The sequence below is a fragment of the Cervus elaphus genome, chromosome 5, assembly GCF_910594005.1.
Source record: "Cervus elaphus chromosome 5, mCerEla1.1, whole genome shotgun sequence".
NCBI classification, from domain to species: Eukaryota; Metazoa; Chordata; class Mammalia; order Artiodactyla; family Cervidae; genus Cervus; species Cervus elaphus.
The window spans coordinates 31,217,159-31,241,210 of record NC_057819.1 but is presented as its reverse complement, the minus strand read 5'-3'; the positions used below and the strand labels follow the sequence as shown (position 1 = coordinate 31,241,210).

General features: G+C 40.3%; 1 protein-coding gene across 7 annotated transcripts in view; it reads right to left on the bottom strand.

Annotated features, from left to right (window-relative positions):
* The window catches only part of TMEM144 (transmembrane protein 144), a 58,583-nt gene that overhangs the window by 29,446 nt on the left and 5,085 nt on the right, over positions 1 to 24,052 (bottom strand). Inside the window, exons 1-6 of one of the 7 annotated variants that reach the window (XM_043902293.1) lie at positions 19,169 to 19,338; positions 17,850 to 17,936; positions 10,093 to 10,264; positions 7,420 to 7,542; positions 4,815 to 4,914; positions 2,557 to 2,637 (exon numbers count right to left, since the gene is read on the bottom strand). In XM_043902293.1, the coding sequence (XP_043758228.1) occupies positions 2,557 to 2,637; positions 4,815 to 4,914; positions 7,420 to 7,542; positions 10,093 to 10,201 (413 nt within the window). In that variant the 5' untranslated portion in view covers positions 10,202 to 10,264; positions 17,850 to 17,936; positions 19,169 to 19,338. Of the gene's footprint in view, positions 1 to 2,556; positions 2,638 to 4,814; positions 4,915 to 7,419; positions 7,543 to 7,797; positions 7,969 to 10,092; positions 10,265 to 17,849; positions 17,937 to 19,168; positions 19,380 to 24,052 lie in introns of those variants that run through there. The other 6 variants (XM_043902292.1, XM_043902298.1, XM_043902294.1 and 3 more) reach the window with 6 other exon arrangements.

Sequence of the window (24,052 nt, the reverse complement as noted above, 5' to 3'; positions counted from 1 at the left end):
GAAATCTGTCTTTTTATGAATTCTGACTCCTGGATCTTCACTAAAGCATGTCTAAGAGAGGGTCTTGAACTTTGTTTCTTGGCATCAGTTCCACTTCTATCCTGAACCATGGAGCCCAGAAGACTGAAAACTGTATTTTCCCAAACCGTGCTTCATTTTGGCTTTGCCAGCAGGAGACACACAAATAAGGCAAAAGTAGGGAGGCGCTATATTGCCTTGGTGGGGGCTCCAGAGGCGGCGGTAGCTCAGGGCGGGAGAGTCTGTGCCCGCAGCGCCAGCAGGAACAGGGACTCTGGGGCTTCTGGTGAGGCCACTTTCCTCCCTTTGATCCTCTGGCCCTTGTAACACTTTTGTCAACAATTCCCTGGGTTAAATCCTCTGCTGCTTAGGATGCCTGGAGTGGTCCTGAATGTGGAAAGTGACTTACAATAGATATCATGTAGGAAAAACGGAATGCTAGACATGACCTAAGCAACCTGTTAAACATGATGGTCAGGAGGACTAAGGCAATCACTGCAATTTTAAAAAGAAAAGCAACATCCTAAACTGAGTTGACCATATGCCAAGTTTCCTTATACTGACCATGAGACTCCAAGGTATTTCCGTGAATTCCACTCAGAATAAACTAATTTATAAATTTCTCTTAGGAAAGCATCAAAAATTTTAATAAACAGAACCTTTAATTAAATAGAGGGAAAGGAAATTTCTCACACCCTGTGAGGATGGTAGAGCCAAGAGAAAGAAAAAGGCACCTCTTCCTTCCGGGCCAGGACTCAGTCAGGGAAAATCCATGCAATCCTTGTTTACTGTAGCCTTCCCAGCTTCCTTCTCCTTCTCCCCTCTGTAGAGTTCCTCCCCTTGCTATGGGAGACTGGCGCTGGCTCGTCATGGCTGCAGACCCCGAATGGCAATTCTCTGTTGATCCCAAATAAACCCATTTTTTTGCTGGAGACCATCTGGCCGTGTAGTCTTTATTTCAGGTCAACAAGAGAGCCAGGATGCACCACAGGCAAGAGACCATTGCATCTCCCTGCCTCAGATCAAGCTCCGGGCCAAACTGGGAGACTCCCCAGGCACTCTGACTAGCTGACTGCAGGGATGGACACCAGAGGTCCAAAGAGGAAAGAGTGACTAAGCATGGAACAGCTACTAACAAAAGAATGACTAGTGTAATTAAAATTACCTAACACATAGAGTATTAGCTACATGCCTAACATATTTTATTTCATTTAATGCTCAAAATGTCATATAAGGCTGGTGCAATTATTATCCACACTTTATCCCCAGATAAAGAAACCAAGATTTAGAGAAATTAAGGTCACACAGGTGGAAGTGGTAAATCATGAAGAATGTCATTTCAAAGAATGTACACTTTCTAAAGGAAGTAGGAATATGGAAAAAAAGAAAAACAATGTCTGATGGACTGGGTAAATTGGTCTTAAATTACCATTAAGTCAAGATAAAGGCATGCCACATTCCAATTCTAGGGAGTAAAGAAATGGTTTTTGAGAGAGCTATTCAAAGCTCGAATGCTATGTGAATTGTACAAAATGCACAAAATTGCCTCTAACCAAAAATGTCAAGAATCTGCTATTGTAGAATAATCTATGTTATTTCCTCTCTGACTTGCCTGGAACCACTCTTGAAGGCAACATTTCAATGACAAAGAGATTGTTCCTGAATGTGACTGGGGAAAAATCATCACCAGAGGAGGAAGAGAAATATAGCGTTCTTTCCCTGAAGAATAAAAAAGTACTAAAAGCTTCGCAGGCAGTGTTATCCATTATGTGAGGTGCTGACAGGAAATATAGATGGAGTGCAGAGAGGAGAAGGGAGTGAATCAAAGGTGACCTAATTCAGCGATGATTTTATGGACTGAACGCTGCCGTGCAGAGATTCAGAGTCACTCTGACCCTCGTTCATACAGTGACTATAACTAGACATCCCCAAAGAGGTAGTCACATGAGTGTGTGTTGTCACAGGTGAGTGTGCTTATCTGAGCAGGCTAGGAGACGGGAGTGAGGCCACAGGAAAGTGGAAACTGAGTGCAAAGAGTCTCTAAGAAATAAGAAGAGAGAGCCAGTAGCTATTTCAGACCAACAGGAAGCCAGCACAATGCTGATTCATATAGGATTTTCTAGTTTGCAAAATACTGGGTTGGCCTAAAAGTTCATTAGGGTTTTTCCATAAGCGCATACAGAAAAATTCAAATGAACTTTTTGGCCAACTCAATACTTTAACTGTCATTTGATCCTCATTTATGAGCCATGTTTTAGGACTTTCTGAATATTACAGATAAGGAAAGTGAGCTTGACAACAGCTGAACAGTTTCCCGGGGTCTCAGAGCTTTTGAACTGTGAAGCTGGGGCTCCGGACCCCAGAGCTGGCACTTTCTATCCTCTGAAGACATGGCTGTCAATGTAAATGAAGGGTCTGAGGAAAAAATCACGCTGATTGATGAGATGTGGATGTAAAACAATGTAAACACATCCGGATCTTTAAAAATGGTTCTCGATGTTGAAAAGAGAAATTAAATCATCATAAATGGCCACGTACCTTACTACAGACAGCCCAGCTCCAATATAATTGAGCAGTGGTTTTGCCACTTCTTCCGCATCCATTCCAAACCAGCCAAACCTGGAAATGGAGAAAGTCACATCAAAGTGGATGTTGCGCTGTTTGCAGAGACATGGATGGACCTAGAGACTTGTCATATGGAGTGAGGTAAGTCAGAAGGTAATCTATGATAAAATATCACATATTAATGCATATGTGGAATATAGAGAAACAATACAGATGAACTCATCTGCAAAGCAGAAATAGAGACACGGGTGTAAAGAACAAACATACAGACACTAAGGGGTGGAAGCGGGGTGAGATGAATTAGGAGACTGGGACTGACATATATATAACTACTAGGTATAACATAGGTAACTAATGAAAACCTAGTATATACAGCACAGGGAACTCTACTCAATGCTTTATAATGTATATGGGAAAATGATCTAAAAAAAGGTGGATATATGTGTATGTGTAACTGATTCACTTTTCTGTAAAGTAGAAACTAACACATTATGAAACAACTATATTCCAATAAAATAAATAAATAGTCAAAAAGCAGATATTCTTGAATATGTGTTTATTATACTGTTGAAGGCCATGGACTCAAGGTCAGATCCCTGATTTAAACCCTAGGTCCATCATTTACTAACTGTGACTTGGATAAGTTAACTACCTTTATTGTGTCTCAATTTCTCATGTTTAAAATGGGGATAATTATACCTATAATTATACCTAATATACAGGTTTTTTATGAAGATTAAATGAGTCAGTATATGTAAAAGTACTTGTCTAAAAGAAAACTCTTTTTCACTTTAAGACTAAGAAATAAAGAAGAAAAAATAGGTTAAGTGGCTAACTGAATGCTGATAAGTTGACTGCAATTTTGTATAGTACTTGAAATAAACTTCAGTGACTATTTGGTTAAAGATCTCTACTCTTTGGCATCACTTTAAATTCTGTTTTTAATGCCTTGTTCTTGCAGTGACCATTACCAATAATCACTGTGAACCATCCAAGGGTGAGAAAAATGGAGGCAAGAAGGAAACAGCACTTGTAAAAGGCAGAGTGGGGGTGGAGAAAAGACAGGAAAGAATGTCTTGGAAGTTAGTTTGCTTCATCATAACTGAGGTTGCTGTAGTGCTTTGAGTAGGAAGAGGATCTGGAAAAGTAAGGTTAGAATAAAGTCCTCCTTCTATTTATCATCCCAAACTCAACTGGAATGTTCATCTTAATGCTGACAGAGGGTGGTGCAGTCCAACAGGACTTCTCGAATATTCCATGGCTGTCCCATGGTTGCACAGGGCAGCTTCTAACCAGATACAGTGATGGAGCACTTGACATGTGGCCAGTACCACTGAGGAACTGAGTGCTTACTTTTATCACAGTTTAATTAATTTAAATATACACAGCCACATGTTTTGTGGCAACCCCATCTGACAGCTCAACTCTAGAGCTTAGGGATTGACTAACTTTCCCATAAAGGGCCAGAGGGTAGATATTTTAGGCTTTGAGGATTAGACAGCCTCTGGCAGCTACTTACTCCTGCCTTTATGGGGTAAAAACAGCCATGCTATAGACGCTCCTAAAATGGATGTGTTTGGCTGTGTTCCAACAATATTTTATTTACAAAGTGGAAGCTGGGCAATGATTTGCTGATCCTGGCTCAGACCCTACAGGGAAGAATATAGGCTCTAGAACTATCAGACCTGGGTTTGAACTCGGTTCATTAGCTCTGTGACCTTCAACAAGTCACTCATCTTTTTGTGGGTCAGTTATCTTCTAAGACAGCACCTACCTCATTTATTTGTGGAAATAAGATTAGAATGATGATGTGTACAACAGGTGAAACAAAACTGTCACATGTAGAAAGGGAAAATAAATATCAATGCCCTTTCTCTCTCTCCCTCTTTCATTCTCTAAAGAAAATTATTTACCTTGATTGGCGTGTTAGATCACTTCTTTAGAATTATTAAGGCAAATAATTCAAGGTAGCACATGTTATGTGTATGTCTTACAAGAAGTGACCTTTGTGAGGGCAGGAATCCACATTTGCCTTACACAGAATGTGAGTGCAGAGAATCTGATTTGGATGGGGAGGGAGATGGGAGGGGGGATCAGGATGGGGAACACATGTAAATCTATGGCTGATTCATGTCAATGTATGGCAAAAACCACTACAATACTGTAAAGTAATTAGCCTCCAACTAATAAAAATAAATGAAGAAAAAAGAAAATACCCTGTTTTGTGTTACCTTGAGCTTGCCCATCCAGTTAAGGCATTAAATGATCCCCAGATTAAGATTCCAAGGCCCAAACCAATGGTTTTGATAATTGGGACAACAGCTATGTTACCTGTGGATGAAATATACAGAAGAAAGATGTTATTTTTCAATACTGAAAATCTATTTATAAATTAAATTAGCTTTAATTTCAGATGAAGCTTATGGGATTTGGACAAACTTAGTAAAGCTTAATTCTTCATTTTAAAAATAAAACAACCAATGTTTGGCATTAACCTCATGAATATGATTGCTAAAAGAGCCAGGCTTAGGGAAAAATTCTACAAAGAAAATGTTAAATTAGCTCTTTGCATAACTGCACCAATGTTCTTCATCCTTAATGTAGGTCTCCACTGTATGACTTTTTTGCAGAAGTTGGTCAATGATAAAATTAATGGTGACCATCCTTAGACTCAAACTAGGACCAACCACTGGCAGATGTCCTTGGCTCAATATGGCCCCAGACTTTGCTCTGTCATGCTCATTTACTTGCCTTTTGGATTGCCCCACCCAATGCTTTGTACTCTTGAGGGTCACTCAGGACCAAATTCATGGTCATTTTTTTTTTCCCCAGTTCCTGACCTGCTGTCTGACTTAGTCAATATCCTCTCAAAAGGTTTTCTCTCTTGGTTTCCTAGATGCCTTCATCATCAGATTCCCTCTTGTTTCTCTCTTTCTTTGGCTGTTCTTTCTCATCATACCATCTGGATTTAGGTGCTTTCTAAAAATTATCCCTAACATACACCCCTCCTCTTGCAATATTCTTTGGGCACTTGACTTAGTTTCATGATTTCAGCTATCAGCTAGAGACACATGCTTCCAGCACTAGCCTGGGCCTTCTCCAGAGCTTTAGTGCCAATAAGAGATTACCAACCAGATGTCCCTTATTGTGGGAATATTAGGAACTTATAAACTAAAAAGGTCCCAAGCTGAAGTCATCATTTTCCCTTTCATCCATGTTCTTTTCCCTTTTCTCCTCATTTGTGTCAATGACACTCACTCTCCTAATCACCTACAATAAAATCCCTACATCACCATGAACTCTTCCCCTTCCTCTACTCCCCATATCCAGGTAGCTACTGTGCCCTACACTGTGAGATGGTTAGATAGCATCACTGCATCAATGAACATGAATCTGAGCAAACTCTGGGAGATAGTGGAGGACAGAGGAGCCTGGCGGGCTGCAGTTCACGAGGTCCCAAAGAGTAAGACACAACTTAGCAAACAAAGAACAATACTGTGACCTACATCATCCCAGTCTGCAGCAGTTCTCAAACTAAACTCTTCCCAAGAACTCCTTGGACCATAAGAAGGCTGAGTGCTGAAGGACTGATGCTTTTGAACTGTGGTATTGGAGAAGACCCTTGACAGTTCCCTGGACTGCAAGATCAAACCAGTCCATCCTAAAGGAAACCAATCCTGAATAGTCACTGGAAGGACTGATGCTGAAGCTCCAATACTTTGGCCACCTGATGCTAAGAGCTGACTCATTAGAAAAGACCCTGATGCTGGGAAAGATTGAAAGCAGGAGAAGAAGGGGACAACGGAGGACAAGATGGTTGGATGACATCACCAACTTAATGGACGTGAGTTTGAGCAAACTCCAGGAGATGGTGAAGGACAAGGAAGCTTGGCGTGCTGAAGATGGGGTCGCAAAGAGGCAGACACAGCTGAACGACTGAAGAACAACAACAAGCAACTCCTAGTGTGAACAGCTGTTTGAACATAAATACTGCGGTGGTTGTCAAGATTTGCAGGATGAATGATTGCTTTCTCTGTTCCCCTCTCCTATTCAAAATGATGATCACAATTGTACTAAAGCATACATGAGGTATAATAATTACAACTCTAGTGCAAAGTTAACTCTTTTGTCCTCCAACTCATCATCTTCACTAAATGACTTAATTCTGTAGAGATTCAAATTAAGTAGTTGCCCAATAAATTTTTAACATGTAAACATCTATTTGCTTTTAATCAAATTACCTCTAGAAATCCTTGATTTTCTTTGTTAAAGAAAAGAAAACTCTCCTGGGTTATATGTTTATATTAATAAAAGAAAAATATTCCTGATAGGCCAAGCAAAGGCATAAGCTCTAGCTATAAAATTTCAGGCAATAGTGATAAGGCAACAGAAGGAAGATTTTTGTTTGTTTTTGTTTTTCTGCCAGTGCTTTTGAAATGATACTGTGTGTGTGTTTGTCTACTTCTAAGGACAAGTCCTAAAAATGCTATTATTAGAGACGATTATTTAATAAGTATTTTCTGATAAACATGCTAGAGAAACGGCAGAGCACTTATGCTTGAACAAACAGCAAGTGAAACAATTTTCCTATAATAATTTTATACAATGATATAAGTATAATAATTTTGCTATAATAATTTTCTTGAAGGAACAAGAAAGAAATCATTAAAAGGAAAGAGTCAGGAAAAATATCTGAGTCAAAAATATGAACCAAAAATATTTATGGAGCATATAAATGAAAGAAACGAAATCACTAATTTCTAGTATCTATTGCCATTTCCTTCTATTACGATCATAGTATCAAATGATTAAAGGATAAGTTATATCATACATTACCTGTTGCCCAAATGCAGCCCCCAACCATTGCAAAAGGCCAAAATTTAGGGCAATGTAGTATCAGATTTACCACCAAGGCAACCAACCATATAGCAGCACAGAGTACCCACTGGAGAAACATTCCTAGAAATAAAAAAATCGGTGTCAGGGGTTCAACCTGATATAAGAAAATTGGTGCTTAGGAATATCAATGAGATGTTATAATAATAGTCACAATTTATTGAATGCCTATATTCCAGATGCTTTACACCTCTATTATAACACCTGTAACTACTATGCATCATAATTAACCCTAGTTCAAAGAGAGAGAAAACAAATCTGAGATGAAGCAACTTGTCCAAATAGCTAACAGTTTGTAAAATTAGAATTTGAACTTACTTGGCTCCAAAGCTTGCTCTATATTGTGCATTCCTGTTTAACAGGGATCAAGAATTTTCTGCCAAAGAGTAAGGGCAAGACCAAGTCAATATATTTTTATTCAGATGTCATACTTGGTGCCATTCCTAACCAAACAGAACAGCATTAAGAATTTCAGAATAGTACCATAGCAATCTGAACCTTTGGAGATCATATGAGTCACTCTGAGATAAACATAAAGCCCTTTATGGCCACGTGTGGGATCCATGCACTTGGAATTGAGTGTCTGTGATGAGGCAGACATTCCAGACCTGAGAATCAGCCTTTCTACATCAGGGCTACTCCCCTTCCTATGCTCTTGGCTGCCATCTGCCACTTCCTGGAAGGTCATGTGGTGATATAGGGTGTATCTGTACCTTTCTGAGGCTCAGAAAGAAGGTTCAGGGATTCAAAGGATACAGAAAACATCAACATTGGAAGAAATACTAAGGTTGTTAAAACTCAACGTATTTATAGCACTTTAGACTCTATCAGAAGATTTTTGCTTATTTCTACTCAATCATGGTGGAGGAGAGAAAAACATCTGTTAACCTCTAAAATTAGGAACACAGAGATGAAAGGGAACTTCATTTTACAAGCCCTTCAATTTTACAAATGAGAAACAGAACAAACAAGCTGATCAGGCTTCCCAGGATCACACGGTTCTTGTAAAACCCCGAAAGCCAGATCCTCTACCCTTTGACATCTTTTTTGTTCTTCTTCTAGTAGTCATTCCTGTTTTGACTCCAATGGGAAAAAGAAGAAAGGCTATGGAAGGAAAGGATCTGCAACTCTATTGTCCAGGTAGTATAAAGACATAAGAAATTGGGGGTGATAACACAATGCTTCTCACCAGACTTTCACCATAACATCCCCGATTCCTTTCCCTGGCTTTAATAGGAAAAGCAAGTGGATAAAAACAACTATTACTTCTCTTTCCTTGAATTCACATTATAGTCAATTCTAGGATAATGTGACATGGTATGTTTCAAAAATCACTGCACTAGGTAAAAAAATGTGATAAAACCCACAGAGCTCATGGGGGAAATGGGGCTGAGGACACAACACTTGAAAACTTCATTAAAAAAAAGGTATTAAGAAGCTTCCCTGGTGGTTCAGTGCTAAAGAATCTGCCTGCCAATGCAAGAGACACAGGTTTGATCCCTGGTCCAGGAAGACTCCACATGCTTGGGAGCAATTTAGCCCACGTTCCACAACTATTGAGACTATGCTCTAGAGCTCAAGAGCTGCAACGACTGAAGCCTGCACACCCTGCAACCTGCGCTCCACAAAGGGAGAACACTGCAATGAGAAGCACTCGCACCGCAGCAAGGAGTAGCCCTGCCGGCTGCAACTATAGAAAAACCCGCCCAGCAGCAAGGACCCAGTACTGTCAAAAATAAACAGATAAAATTATTTTTTAAAAAAGCAAGCCTAATAAAAAATGGTAGTACAGCTTTATACTGGTTAAGTGGTTAAGAAATTCACAAATTCTGTAATAAATATGGCACTTTACCTTGTAAAAGACACGAAGTTTACTTAAGCAAATGAGTGTCAAAAGTGTTGCAACCCATGAATTATTGCAAAGGTTGGGAGGGTTTGAACACCAGATGTGGATGGGTGTGGTGGTTTGAGGCAGAGGGTGTGAGCACATTTTGTGCATTGCTATGCACCTTTAGCCACCTGGGTGCAGTTTTCTGTGTTCATGTAAGGTTTGTCCAAGTCAAAATTGTGTATGAGCAAGCACAAAATTTGTCTTGTGAGCAAATTGCTTCCTTTGGATCATTTGTGTTGGATATTCGTGTTTTAAAAAGCAAGTATTATTACAGAACTGACTTCTTTTGTAAACACAGCTTTTGTTGCTGAACTTGTTCAGCTCCTCTGTCCACAGGATCCTCCAGGCAAGAATACTGCAGTGGGTTGCTATTTCCTTCTCCAGTGGATTTTCTCAGACCAGGGGTTGAACCCATGTCTCCTGCCTTGGCAGGCAGATTCTTTACCACTGAGCCACTAGGGAAGCCCATAAACATAGCAGATATGGCTAAAAAGCTTCCTTCATCCTAGCTTTACCATGAAACAGAATATTAAGGTTATCCTATACTGAGTAGCACTTAGATAACCTGGCATGGGCATTATCAACTGCTTGTTTTAAGCTCTATTCATTTGGCATCTGGCACAGAAAAATTCATTTTTATAGTCATCATTTAAAGAAGACCGAAACAGTGAACTTTACATTTAAAATTAATTTAAGGTTAACAATGAAGAAGACATAATTACCATCACCAGTCTCATATTTTTTAAGTGGTACAAAGTTTGAGCCGAATAAAACGATGGCTACAATAGAAGCGATGAAACCAGTGGTGAGGTCTGTTCCATTGCTGCTCATGGCTCTGGTGCTGCCCAAGAACAAGCTGATTCACTTTTGACTTGATGTTCTTTTCAAGAGCTTCTGAAATAAAAGAAATAAAAATGAAACAATTAAGAAGTTGCGAATATGTGAGCAAATTATGATCAATACATGATATTTATTAAGTTTTTCAAAAGTATGGTAAGATTCCTTCATCTAGATTAAAAACTTAGGACATTATGAATTTATGTCCACACCCCACGTTAATTCATTTTCTTCATTTATTTTGCCAACAAATATTTTTTGACTACTGACCTAAATAAAATCAAACAAAAAAACAAGCAAACTTTGTCTTTAGAGTTTGAAAAACCTAACTTCTTTCAAGATCTGGCTACAATTTGTATGATATTTTAGAGAAATTCTCCTGTGTGGGTAGACTGGTATAATGAAGATTTGCGGACCAAAATTCTATTAATTTCAATCGGGTCTTGTGACAATTAAGTGATAGAGCACATGTGAAGACTGAGAACTATCAGTTCCTTCTGAGCACAAGCTCTTCTGCTATTTGAAACACAAGCTTACGGGCATATTTAGGTTGTATTGTTGCTACATACTCAGGATCCCCTAGAGGTAAAGTCATTTTTCTTCATCAGTGGCACCCTTTCAGTGTATAATAGTTCAAATAGTTTAGTTCATGAAACTATCTTTTATGACTTGAAAAAAAAAAAAAAAACTGAACAGATAGAAGAATCTCCTATAGACCTCTTCAACAACCTCCTAAATCTCTTGAAAGTGGCCAACAAGGTGGAGTGGGAAGGCTCTGAACTCACCTCCTCCCATGGACACACCAAACTCACAATTATTTACAGAGAAACCATCAATGAAAGTGACCTGAATACTAGCAGAAACAATCTTCTACAACTAAAGAAAATAAAGAAGGAACCCCAAGGGGATTTCCTGGTGGTCCAGTGGTTAAAACTCTATGCTTCCACTGCAGGGGGCATGGGTTTGATCCTTGGTCAGGGAACTAAGATCCCACATACCATGAAGTGCAGCAAAAAAAAAAAAAAAAAAAAAAAAGAAGGAACCCCACAGGGATGGGAGGAATGGTGGAGACACAGTAGAGTTGAGACCCATACCTGTTTGTATGGTGACCAACAAAGAGTATGATAATCATAACTGCTGGGATTCTGCCAAGGTGAGGGGCCCAAGTTCCATACTGGGCTCCCCAGACTGGGGGTACTGCATGGAGAAGAGGGCCCCATGCTTTGAAGAGAACCCTTCTAGCTTTGAAGGCCAGAGAGACTTGCATTTGGAAACCCAGAGGGCTGCAGAAAACAGAGACTCTGCTCTTAAGAGGACACATAAAATCTCACACGTTCCAAGATGCAGAGCAGAGGTTGTCATATGAAAGGAGCTGGGTCAGACCCCTTGCTAGTCTTAAAAAGTTGCCTGGTGGGGAAGGAGGCAACTAACGCTCACTCTGGGGATGCAGATGTTGACAACAGCCATTTTGGGGACCTCAGTCTGCCAGGAAGATGCTGGAAAGCACCATTTTGAAATCCTCCCACTAACCCAAAGGCCTGCTGGCACCACTCCTGTGATGACCCATCCCAGCAACCAGCAAGGCAGGGACACAGCCTAACCTACTAGCAGACCAGTAGCAGCCGTAGGTAGGCCCCTGCATAGTCCCCAGTACTCCCAGGACTTGACCCGGCCTACTGACACCAGCACTGGGACCACTAGGACCCGGCCCTGCCCATCGGCAAGTCCAGACTAGCTCCAGAATCTCCTGGCTTGTAGCTAGCTATCACAGGACCTAACTCAGCATTAGGGGGGTTCTAGAGCTAGTCCTAGCCCACCAGTAGAACACATGAGATTTTGCATTCACCTTTTAAAAGCAAAGTCTATTTCCACCAGTTCATAGCACTAGCTCCATGACCTCCTAGTGCACTTCAGTCAGCTGCATTAGGACCTCACCAACCAGCAGGTGGGCATCAGCCCTGGGATGACCTGAGCCCCATAGCCAGCCATGCTGGGACTTGGCCCCTCCTACCAGTGGCCAGCAGTCTATGCACTAGGCAGGGCCAGGCAAGCAGCTGATCTGAGGGCCAACCACACCGAGCAATGTACCCACAGTAGTTGGCTCTAACACAACAGAAGGGTTCATGCAGTCCATATAGAGGGCACCCTTAGAGCTCTGGTGATCAGAGAGGAGTGTTATGCTGGGATGCATAGGATGTCTACTACTTATGGCTACTTCTCCAACATCAGAAAATATAGCCAACCTACCTAAAACGGAGCAACAAAAACAAAGAACTGGAAAAATGAGGTGACAGAGGAATAGTTTCAAAATAAAAAAACAAGATAAAACTAAACAAGAAAAGCTAAGTGAAGTGAAGAAAGAAATTTACCCAATGAAGAGTTCAGGTAATGATCATAAAGACACTCAAGGAACTTAAGAATGGATGAAACAATAAGAATTTTAACAGTGAGCTAGAAAATATGAAGAAGCAAAGAGAGGTGAAGAATACAACTACTGATATAAAAAGTACACTCGAGAAAAATAACAGTTGACGATTAGATGATACACAGGAAGGGATCAGCTAACTGGAAGACAGCGTAGTGGAAATCACACAAGCTGAACAGAAAGAAAAAATTTAAAAAACTAAGGATAGTTTAAGAGATCCTTGGGACAACATCAAGCATCTAACATTCACATAGGCTCAGTCACTTCAGTCGTGTCTGACTCTTTGCAACGTTATGGACTGTAGACCCCCAGGCTCCTCTGTCCATGGGATTCTCCAAGCAAGAATACTGGAGGGGGTTGCCATGCCATCCTCTAGGGGATCTTCCTGACCCAGGGATCAAACCCGCATCTCTTATGTCTCCTGCACTGCAGGCAGATTCTTTACCTCTAAGCTACCAGAGAAGCCCAGCACTCACATTAAGCAGTGCCAGAATGAGAAGAGAGAGAAAAAGGGAAGAAAAAGTTATTTGAAAAAATAATAGTTAAAATTTACAAACAGCTCATGTAGCTCAATATGCAAAAAAATAAAATATAAAATAAAAAAAAACCAATCAAAAAATAGGCAGAAGACCTATTATATGATTCAGCAAACCTGGGCAGAGAAAAATGTGGTTCAAAAGTATACATGCACCACAATGTTCACTACAACACTATTTACAATAGTCAAGATATGGAAGCAACCATAAGTGAAAAAAAAAAATATATATATATATATATATATGCCAAAATTCCTCAATAAAAAAAAAAAAACAAATGAAAGGATAAAGAAGATATGATATGTATATACAATGGAAGATTCAGTTCAGTTCACTTGCTCAGTTGTGTCTGACTCTTTGCATCCCCATGAATCACAGCATGCCAGGCCTCCCTGTCCATCACCAACTCCTGGAGTTTACTCAAACTCATGTCCATCGAGTTGGTGATGCCATCCAGCCATCTCATCCTCTGTCGTCCCCTTCTCCTCCTGCCCCCAATCGCTCCCAGCATCAAGGTCTTTTCCAATGAGTCAACTCTTTGCATGAGGTGGCCAAAGTATTGGAGTTTCAGCTTCAGCATCAGTCCTTCCAATGAACACCCAGGACTGATCTCCCTTAGGATGGACTGGTTGGATCTCCTTGCAGTCCAAGGGACTTTCAAGAGTCTTCTCCAGCACCACAGTTCAAAAGCAGCAATTCTTCGGCACTCAGCTTTCTTTATAGTCCCACTCTCACATCCATACATGACCACTGGAAAAAACCATAGCCTTGACTAGATACACCTTTGTTGGCAAAGTAATGTCTCTGCTTTTAAATATGCTATCTAGGTTGGTCATAACTTTCCTCCCAAGGAGTAAGCATCTTTTAATTCTATGACTGCAATCACCATCTGCAGTGATTTGGAGCCCCCAAAAATAAAGTCAGCTACTGTTTCCAATGTTTCCCCATCTATTTCCCATGAAGTGATGGGTCCAGATGCCATGATCTTAGTTTTCTGAATGTTGAGTTTTAAGTCAACTTTTTCACTCTCCTCTTTCACTTTCATCAAGAGGCTCTTTAGTTCCTCTTCACTTTCATTACTCAGCCATAAAAAGAATGAAATAATGCATTTGCAGTAACATGGATGGACCTGGAGACTACCATACTAAGTGAAGTAAGTCAGACAAAGACAAATATCATATGATATCGCTTACACACTCAATCTAAAAAAACAAAAACCAGATACAAATGAACTTATTTACAAAACAGAAAGAGACTCACAGACTTCGAGAACAAACTTATAGTTACCAAGGGAGGATGGTGAAAGAGGAGGAATAGTTAGGGAGTTTGAGATTGATAAGTACACACTGCTCTATTTAAAATAGATAATCAACAAGGGCCTACTGTAAAAAAAAAAAAAAAAAGAATAATAATAATAGCTGAAACTTTCTATAACCTTAGAAAATAAACAGAAATCCAGATCCAGTAAACATCCCAAACAAGATCAAATCAGAGAGGTCCACACTAAGACACATTATAAACAAAACATTAAAAATTAAAGATGGAGAATATTAAAAGCAGCAAGGAAAAAGCAACTAGTTACATACAAGAGAACTCCCATAATACTGTCAGCTAACTTTTCAGCAGGAACTTTGCAGGCCACAGGGAGTGGCATGATATATTTTGGTGATGAAACCAAGATGGCTTTATTCCAGGGATGCAAGGATATTTCAATATCTGCAAATCAATCAGTGTGATACACCACATTAACAAATTGAAGCATAAAAACCATATGAGCATCTCAATAGATGCAGAAAAAGTTTTTGACAAAATTCAACATCCATTTATGATAAAAACTTTCATATTAAGAATTAGTATAGGGTAGAGAGGGAGCAAACCTTAACATAATAACAGCCATATATGATGAACCTGGGGCTTCTCTGGTGGCTCAGTGTTAAAGATCTGCCTGCCAGTGCAAGATACACAAGAGATGTGAGTTCGATCCCTGGGTCACAAAGATCCCCTGGAGAAGGAAATGGCAACCCACTCCAGTATTATTGCCTGGAAAAATCCATGGATAGAGAAGTCTGGTGGCACCTACACACACAGCTAGGTGGTGGTGTGTGCAGCGGGCATGGGCATGATGAACCTACAGCTAACTTCACTCAACGGTGGAAAGCTGAAATCATTTCCTCTAAGAATAGGAACAAGACAAAAGATGTCCACTCTCATCACTTTTATTGAATGCAGTATTGGAAGTCCCAGCCATGGCATTGTGGACAAAAAAAGAAATAAAAGGAATTCAAATTGGAAAGAAAGGTGTAAAACTGTCACTGTTTGCAGATTACATATAATATTTATGCTGCTGCTGCTGCTGCTAAGTTGCATCAGTCGTTCCCAGCTCTGTGCGACCCTATGGACAGCAGCCCACCAGGCTCCTCTGTCCACGGGATACTCTAGGCAAGAATACTGGACTGGGTTGCCATTTCCTTCTCTAAAAATGCATCAAAAATGTGAGAACTAGTATATGAATTCAGTAAAGTTGCAGGGTACAAAATTAAAATACAGAAATCTGTTGCGTTTCTGTACACTAGTAATGAACTATCAGAGAGAGAAATTAATTAAACAACCCCATTTACAGTAGCATCAAAAAGAATAAAATCTCTGGGAATAAATCTAACCACAAAGGTAAAAGATCTGTACTTGGAAAACTATAAGACATTGATAAAATTGAAGATGACACAAATGGAAATATATACCATGCTCATGGATTAAAAGACTTAGTGTTGTTACAATGACCATACTACCCAGGGCAATCTACACATTTCATATAATTCCTGTCAAAACAGCATGGCATTTTTCACAGAAGTGGAACAAATAATTCTAAAATGTGTATGGAAACACAAAATACCCCAAATAGCCAAAATGATCTTGAGAAAGAACAAAGTTTGTGTTATTATGCTCCCTGATTTCATACCACTAAGCTACAGTAATCAAAACCATATGGTACTGGCACAAAGATCAATGGAACAGAATAGACAGCCAGAAATAAACCTACAAACATATAGTAAACTAATTTATGACAGAGGAGGCAAGAACATACAATGGGGAAAAGAAAACTTTTTTGATAAATGGTGTTGGGTAAACTGGACAGCTATGTGGAAAAGAAATACCAAATAACTGTGTTGTGTACCTGGAAATAATAGAGTGATATAGGTCAACTATACCTCTATTAAAAAAAAAAATTAGACACTGGGAGGAAATATGTCAAAATAGCAAAGACAGTTACCACTGGAGGGTAGGGATTATGAGTGAATTGCAAATTTTTACTTGATGCCTTTATGTGTTTCTAGTAGAACATATGGGCTTCCCTGGTGGCTGAGCTGGTAAAGAATTCTCCTGCAATGCAGGAGGCCTGGGTTCGATCCCTGGGTTGGGGAGATCCCCTGGAGAAGGGAACGGCTACCCACTCCAGTATTCTGGCCTGGAGAATTCCATGGACTGTATAATCCATGGGGTCACAAAGAGTCGGACACAACTGACCGGTATAGTAGAACATATATTGCTTATAAAATGAGAAAAAAAAACAATGTCATTAAGAATGAAAAAAATTAATCTCTTAAATCCCTTCAAGAGTAATGTTCTCGAAAAATACCTTCAGGACTATCTGAAAGTCCAAGGTCAGCAGTTGTGTCCCGCACGACACTATAACCAGCCACTAGAATAAAGGGAAGCGGCTAACTAGCTGTCTGTGCAATCTGGTAGCCATGGGTCACATAAGGATAACTACATTTTCATTAAAATCAATTAAATTTAGCAAAAGAAAAAAATTCAATTCCTTAGTTAAATTAACTACATTTCAAGTGCTCAATGGCCACATAGAGCCAGTAGTTATCACACTGGACAATGCAAAGTGTATGCAGAACATTCCTATCACTGCAGAAAGGTCTACTGGACAACACTCCTAAGCTTATTAAAAAGCTCTGGTTTACTATGAAGAAAAGGACCAAAACTCAAAGAGCTAAGAACTAGACATTTTTCACAAGATAATATCTGGAAAAGGTTACTGAACATAATTCACTTTTCTAGTTGTAAAAGCTATATGAGAAAAATACAAGTCATTTTATCACAAGAGGTAACCACAGTCATGCCACAATATCACTCTTAAATCATATTTGCCACACTGACCTTTTGTTTCACTCACTTCTGTATAAAAATTCTCTGGAATGTAATTTAAAACAATCCAGCTCTTTCCCCCCCAAATTTATATTATAGTGATACCTTCCTATGAATATGTAATGAATAAAGCATTTTTTTAACATCTAAAATCACATTTATTATTTTATTTTACAATAATAAACATTTACTTTCAAGGTGTTTCATTTTTTTCATTGTCAAAGAACAATGCTCTTTGCAGAGAATATTATATATACAACTATCTACAATATATCTTCTTTGGTATTATTAAAGATAGTTTAACCCCAAACAGGGATAACTTCAATACTGATCAATAACTTCAATACTGATCAATAATTTTTAGTAAGAAAGCTATCTATTTGAAACTTTGTGTGCTTTCTTAAAAGGAAACAAAATGCCGGAAAGACAATATCCTCCATGAAGATGTAGTTGAGAAAGAGGTGCTGACATATTTAACACTGACACAGTAAAAAAAAAACTTCAATAAAAATACTACAAATCTTACTGTTAGATGCAAACAAAGTTTCAGCCCTGTGGCTTCCATCAGTGGCTTACATGAGTTTTGTTCAAAGGTCAAGCTGGTGGATTGTTGCTAAAATATCAGAGAGGCAATAGGTCAGAGAAACAGGAGATATCCAGGAAGGATATCACAAGACTAAGAACACATGAGTAGGCTCAGCTAAGAAAGCAATTTTGTTTCTATTTTAACTAAACTCAAGGAAGCGGAAAAAAAATCCTTGATAAGCACATTGCAAAGAGAATGCCCACCCTTAAAAACTAGCAAAGTGAGCAAAAAGATGGTTCTATTGAAGAATATTGACAGCCCCAAACCTCTCAGATTTCCCTGAAAGAATAACCTGGTGTGCTAATCACAGTGCATACACTGCGTTTTGACTGCTGGGTGAACCTTAACGGGAGTTACTTAGTTATTAAGGGCAGATGCAGACAAATAAAGTTTACTGCATGCGCCTCTGGTACATTGCAGGAAGCACGTGATCTAATTTCATCGTGGGTTGGCAATGTTTACTATCTTTAAGGAAGAGTCTATTCTTTCTAAATCAATGAAATTTTTGTGGGAAAAAAAAACACCACTCTAGCACATTACTCCCAGTTGTTTTTTTTTTTTTTTGGTGCAAACCTATCGAGTTAACAAGGCTCAAACTTTTAATTATAATGTTTAATTTAATTTAAATAATTGAAAATATTTAAATTAACTTATACTCTCGACTAAAGTAGTTTTTAAATGGCTACCTACTGATATATTGTTAAACCATATTCATTTATTTTTGTTCTAGTACTTCTGATTTACTGAATAGTACTTCTTTAAATCTCTAGTGGTAATTTCAACTTTTTCCTCTAAATCTCTCCTAGCAACTGAAAGCTTTCCCTCTCATTCTCTCCTAACAATTTAAACGTCTATAGAGACCTTTTTTTGGCTGATATTTGGTTGCGTTCTGATCAATTTTGCTTGCTCCACTTCACCTAAGATTTCGGTTTTAGTTTCATGTTAATTTCCTCAAATCTCCTGGCAGGCTGCGCCGGAGTCTTGGCGAACATTAGCAGTCTTCAATTTACTTACTCTGAGACTTTTTTTTTTTTAATTTCAATCAGGAGCATGTTCTAAAAAATCATCAGACAGTCCCCTGCCCAGCTGCCCGGGTTTCCTTGAATTGCTGTCCCCAGGCCGCTCGGTGCTCGGGGCTGGGCTGAAATGCGCAGGCGCTCCGCAGCGGCACAGCCGCCTCCCAGCGCAGATGCCGAGCCAGCGCCGCCTTACTCTTCCGGCGCCCAGCCAGCCTGGACTTCCTGCACGACCTTCCTTACCTGTTCACCTGCAGAAAGGGGGGGGCAGGGCTCCTGCACCCACGTTCCCAGGCTCGGTCGGGCTCCTTTCCTTCCCGGGAGGCAATGACCCGCACACCTGGCCGCAGAGGACGGAGAAGAACTTCACACAGGAGATCCCGGACCTGCGGGGCGGCAGGTTGGGAAACACCTTCCCCCAGCTGCCGGGCAGTGCAGGTCACGTGACTTTGTTTTGCGGTCCACAGGCCCCTTGTCAATCAACCAGCAAACTAGAAAGGCTTTTGTGTATTTTAAAACGTGATTGTTTTAGGGAACTCAAAGTGTCACTCTCACTAAATCTCCCAGAGCATGGTATGTTTGGTACTGTTAATGGATAAAAGGACAAGGCATTTCACAACTGTTAGAGATTATCTAAAGCTGTGTTTTCTTTTTTACAGAATGTGAAGAAATTCATCTGACCCACCAATGTCACTAATATCTCTTGTAACATCACAAGATTTTACTTGACATCACCACCCTTTATAAAAAGCTCACAGACTTATTTATCTGTATATTTATTTGGTCTGCTTTGAGGAGCACGTGAGAACAAATCTTCTAGACTCAAGCTTGGCTGCCCATCAGTCCTCTGGGGAGATTTTCTGTTTTGTTTTATTTTTTGAAAAGACTAATACTTGGGGGTTTTCCTGGTGGCTCAGTGGAGAGGAGTCCACCTGCCGATGCAGGGGACATGGGTTTGCTCCCTGGTGAGGGAAGATCCCACGTGCCATGGAGCAACTAAGTCTATGCACTCCAACTACTGAACATGTGCTCTAGAGCCTGGGAGCTGCAGCTACTGAAGCCTGCCCCGCGCCTACAGCCTGCAGTCTGCAGCAAGAGAAACCACTACAAGAAGTCCCCGCTCACTGCAACTAGAGAAAAAGCCTGCACACAGCAATAAAGACCCAGGGCAGCCAAATTAAAAAGAAAAACTAATACCTGGACCCCACTCCAGGCCAACTGAAATGTAATCTTTTGAAGTGTGATTGGGACATATTTGCTTCTAAAACTTCCTTCAGGTCAGTCTAATGTGAAGCCAGTATTGAGAATTCCATTCTAGACTGATAGTTATGAAATTTTGTTCCTGGTAAGAATTATCCAGAGAATGGGTCACTAAGCACCTTAGTGACATCTTGATTTAGATTTTGAGAAACACGGCTCTAGTCCCCCACTGTCAGAGGTGCAGCCACAAGCTGAATTTAGCTATTTAAATTTAAATTAGGATAAAAAAATTCAGTACAAGTAGCCACATGTGTGGAGAAGGAAATGGCAACCCACTCCAGTATTCTTGCCTGGAGAATCCCAGGGATGGGGGAGCCTGGTGGCTTGCCATCTGTGGGGTTGCACAGAGTCGGACACAACTGAAGCGACTTAGCAGCAGCAGCAGCAGCCACATATGTGGATTACAGACCATTTCTATTCCTGCAGAAGGGTCTAGTGGACAGCACTGTCCTGGACTGTCTGTCCTGGGGATCAGCCGTGACTTGCGCAGAGTCTACCCTCGTGAAGATTCCAAAATAGCGAGGGACGGAGCTATGAACACACAGGTTCGGAAAGAGGAAGTTCAAGGAAGGCCTCTCTGAGGAAGTGACTTTGCAATGAGACAGTTCAACGGTTGGTAGTGGATGTAGAGTTACAATGAGAAAGCCTAAAACAGTTCAAAGACAAAGGAGACCCTGGAAGGAAGTCTTGTTTTAAATATCAATCACATTCATAAACTATCATTGTAATTAAGCAGATGGGAAGGTAAAGTGTCATCCCATTTAAGGAATTCAAGAAGCTAAGGCTTTCCACTTCAGGGAAAGAACAAATTTAACAGTTCAGAAAAACTGTGGAGAAATAAGTTCCCCTTTCCACATATCCATACTCACCAATACACACATATACAAACTCTCTCTCTCTTCCAAAAATACAGAGCCTGATTGCAACCTAGAATTGCTGTTTTTGTGATTACAAAAGACCTCAGTGAATGATCACATGGTTAGGTCTTGCTCCAGATTCATTGAGAAACTGAGACTCCCATTGTTGTGAATTCCCTAAAATCTGAGTATGAGTTGGGGACACAGTCAGGCTTGAGGACACATTATGGAATATCCCTCTCCAGGGCTTCTTACATCAGGTTGCAGAGACACCTGAAACATGGACAATCCAAATGTTTTTTTCAAGTTGTTTCATGAGCATTCATGCCTGAGCATGAAGTTTTGTGTTGAAGGAGTCTTGGTAACCTCTAGAAGATGTGGGTTACCTTCACCTTCTGACCCCTTATCTTGGCAAAGTCATTCATTCTCTCTCAACTTCAGTTTTCTAGTATGTAAAATGTGAATAATAAGATCTGTGTACTTTGCCCTTGTGAAATAAAATTCATATTTTATGCCAAGACAGGGATTCCCAGATAGCTTAGGGGCAAAGAATCCATTCTCTTGCCATTGCAGGAGACCCAGGAGACCTGTGTTCGATCCCTGGATCAGGAAGATCCCCTGGAGAAGGAAATGGCAACCCACTCCAGGATTCTTGCCTTGAAAATCCCATGGATTGAGGAACCTAGCAGGCTACAGTCCATAAAGTCACAAAGAGTCGTACGTGACTAAGTTGCACACACATACACATACGTGGGAAGACAAGAAAAATTTAAACGTAAAATTTCTCCTCTGACCAGTGACTGCTCTGCACTCTGCATTGTGGATGTGCATTTATGCATGGACCGGACCTCCCAAATCAGCAGGAATACTTCAGTTCAGTCACTCAGTTGTGTCCAACTCTTTGCGACCCCATGGACTGCAGCACATCAGGCACCCCTGTCCATCTTGGAGTCTTCTCCAACACCACATTTCGAAATCATCAATTCTTCAGCACTAAGCTTTCTTTATATTCCAACTCCCACACCCATACATGACTACTGGAGAAACCATAGCCTTGACTAGACAGACCTTTGTTGGCAAAGTAATGTCTCTGCTTTTTAATATGCTGTCTAGGTTGGTCATAACTTTTCTTCCAAGAAGCAAGCATCTTTTAATTTCATGGCTGCAGTCACCATCTGCAGTGATTTTGGAGCCCCAAAAAATAAAAGTCTCTCACTGTTTCCACTGTTTCCCCATCTATTTGCCATGAAGTGATGGAAACAGATGCCATGGTTTTACTTTTCTGTATTTTGAGTTTTAAGCCAGCTTTTTCACTCTCCTCTTTCACTTTCATCAAGAGGCTCTTTAGTTCCTCTTCACTTTCTGCCATAAGGGTGGTGTCATCTGCATATCTGAGGTTATTGATATTTCTCCCAGCAATCTTGATTCCAGCTTGTGCTTCATCCAGTCCAGCATTCCTCATGATGTACTCTGCATATAAGTTAAATAAGCGGGGTGACAATATACAGCCTTGATGTACTCCTTTTCCTATTTGGAACCAGTCTGTTATTCCACGTCCAGTTTTAACTGTTGCTTCCTGGCCCGCATACAGATTTCTCAAAAGGCACATCAGGTGGTCTGGCATTCCCATCTCTTTCAGAATTTTCCACAGTTTGTGGTGATCCACACAGTCTAAGGCGTTGGCGTAGTCAATAAAGCAGAAGTAGATGTTTTTCTGGAACCCTCTTGCTTTTTTGATGATCCAGTGGATGTTGGCAATTTGATCTCTGGTTTTTCTGCTTTTTCTAAATCCAGCTTGAACATCTGGAAGTTCACGGTTCATGTACTGCTGAAGCCTGGCTTGGAGAATTTTGAGCATTACTTTACTAGTGTGTGAGATGAGTGCAGTTGTGCGGTAGTTTGAGCATTCTTTGGAATACTTCCTCAATCATAAAGAGTAACATTCTTCCAGCATTGATAAGACAACTCCTTAAAAGATAACATTCTTCACGATCTTGTAAAGGGTCATGTGATCTACTATGATGATGTTTAGTCTGGATTATGTAAACTGTGAATAAGATGTCATTTGATATATAGCCCTCTGTCTCAAAACACTTACATAACTGTGCCTTGACTTTTGAAATGCTCTTCCTGGTTATAATCCTCAAATTTGGCTCAAATAAAAATTTTCATTTCTTTGATTGACTGATTAATTTTCCATCAACACCCTTTTGTGTGGTCAAAAGATATAATGGATATGAAATATTACTATTAATCTTTCTGGTTTCTGCTCTGACATATGAAGATCTTGAAAATTGTCACTACTGCCACCACAATAAGAAAAAGTTGAACCAACTGAAAATCAGTGATTCTTTTTACACCTACCAGAGAACTGAGGTCACCGGACAAATCACCTCTCTGGAAACTGAAGCAGATAATCCCAGCTGACTAGGAGCAGAAACCCCTGTCGCCAGTCACGGATGGGGCAGTAATCAGAGCACAGCTTGAGACCGAGTGTGAACTTGACAGAGTGGAAAACTCTGAGGCAGCAGGATGTAGGCTTAGGTCAACACTCACACTTTCATGGTTTTTACCTTGAGGAGCCCTACCAGTTTTTCCTGTGAAGATAAGACAGAAAGTCCCTCTTGGGTCCGGCAAGGAGGAGGAGCAATAGCTTTGAAATACACATAAAACTTCCTGTCCCTGAAACAAAGGCTGCATGAACACTCAGTCGCTCAGCCATGTCCAGCTCTTTGTGACCCCATGAACTGTAGCCCACAAGGCTCCTCTGTCCATGGGATTTCCCAGGCAAGAATACTGGTATGGGTTGCCATTTCCTTCTCCAAAGAATCTTCCCCACCTGGGGATCGAACTGACATCCCTTGCATCTCCTGCAGTGGCAGTTGGATTCTTTACCACTGAACCACTTGGGAAGTTGAAACAAAGCTAGTTCTCAAGGGTCATTTCTGTATCAGAGCTCTATCTGACCTTGAGAGAGAATAATTAGACAACTTCTGCTCCTTCAAGCCTG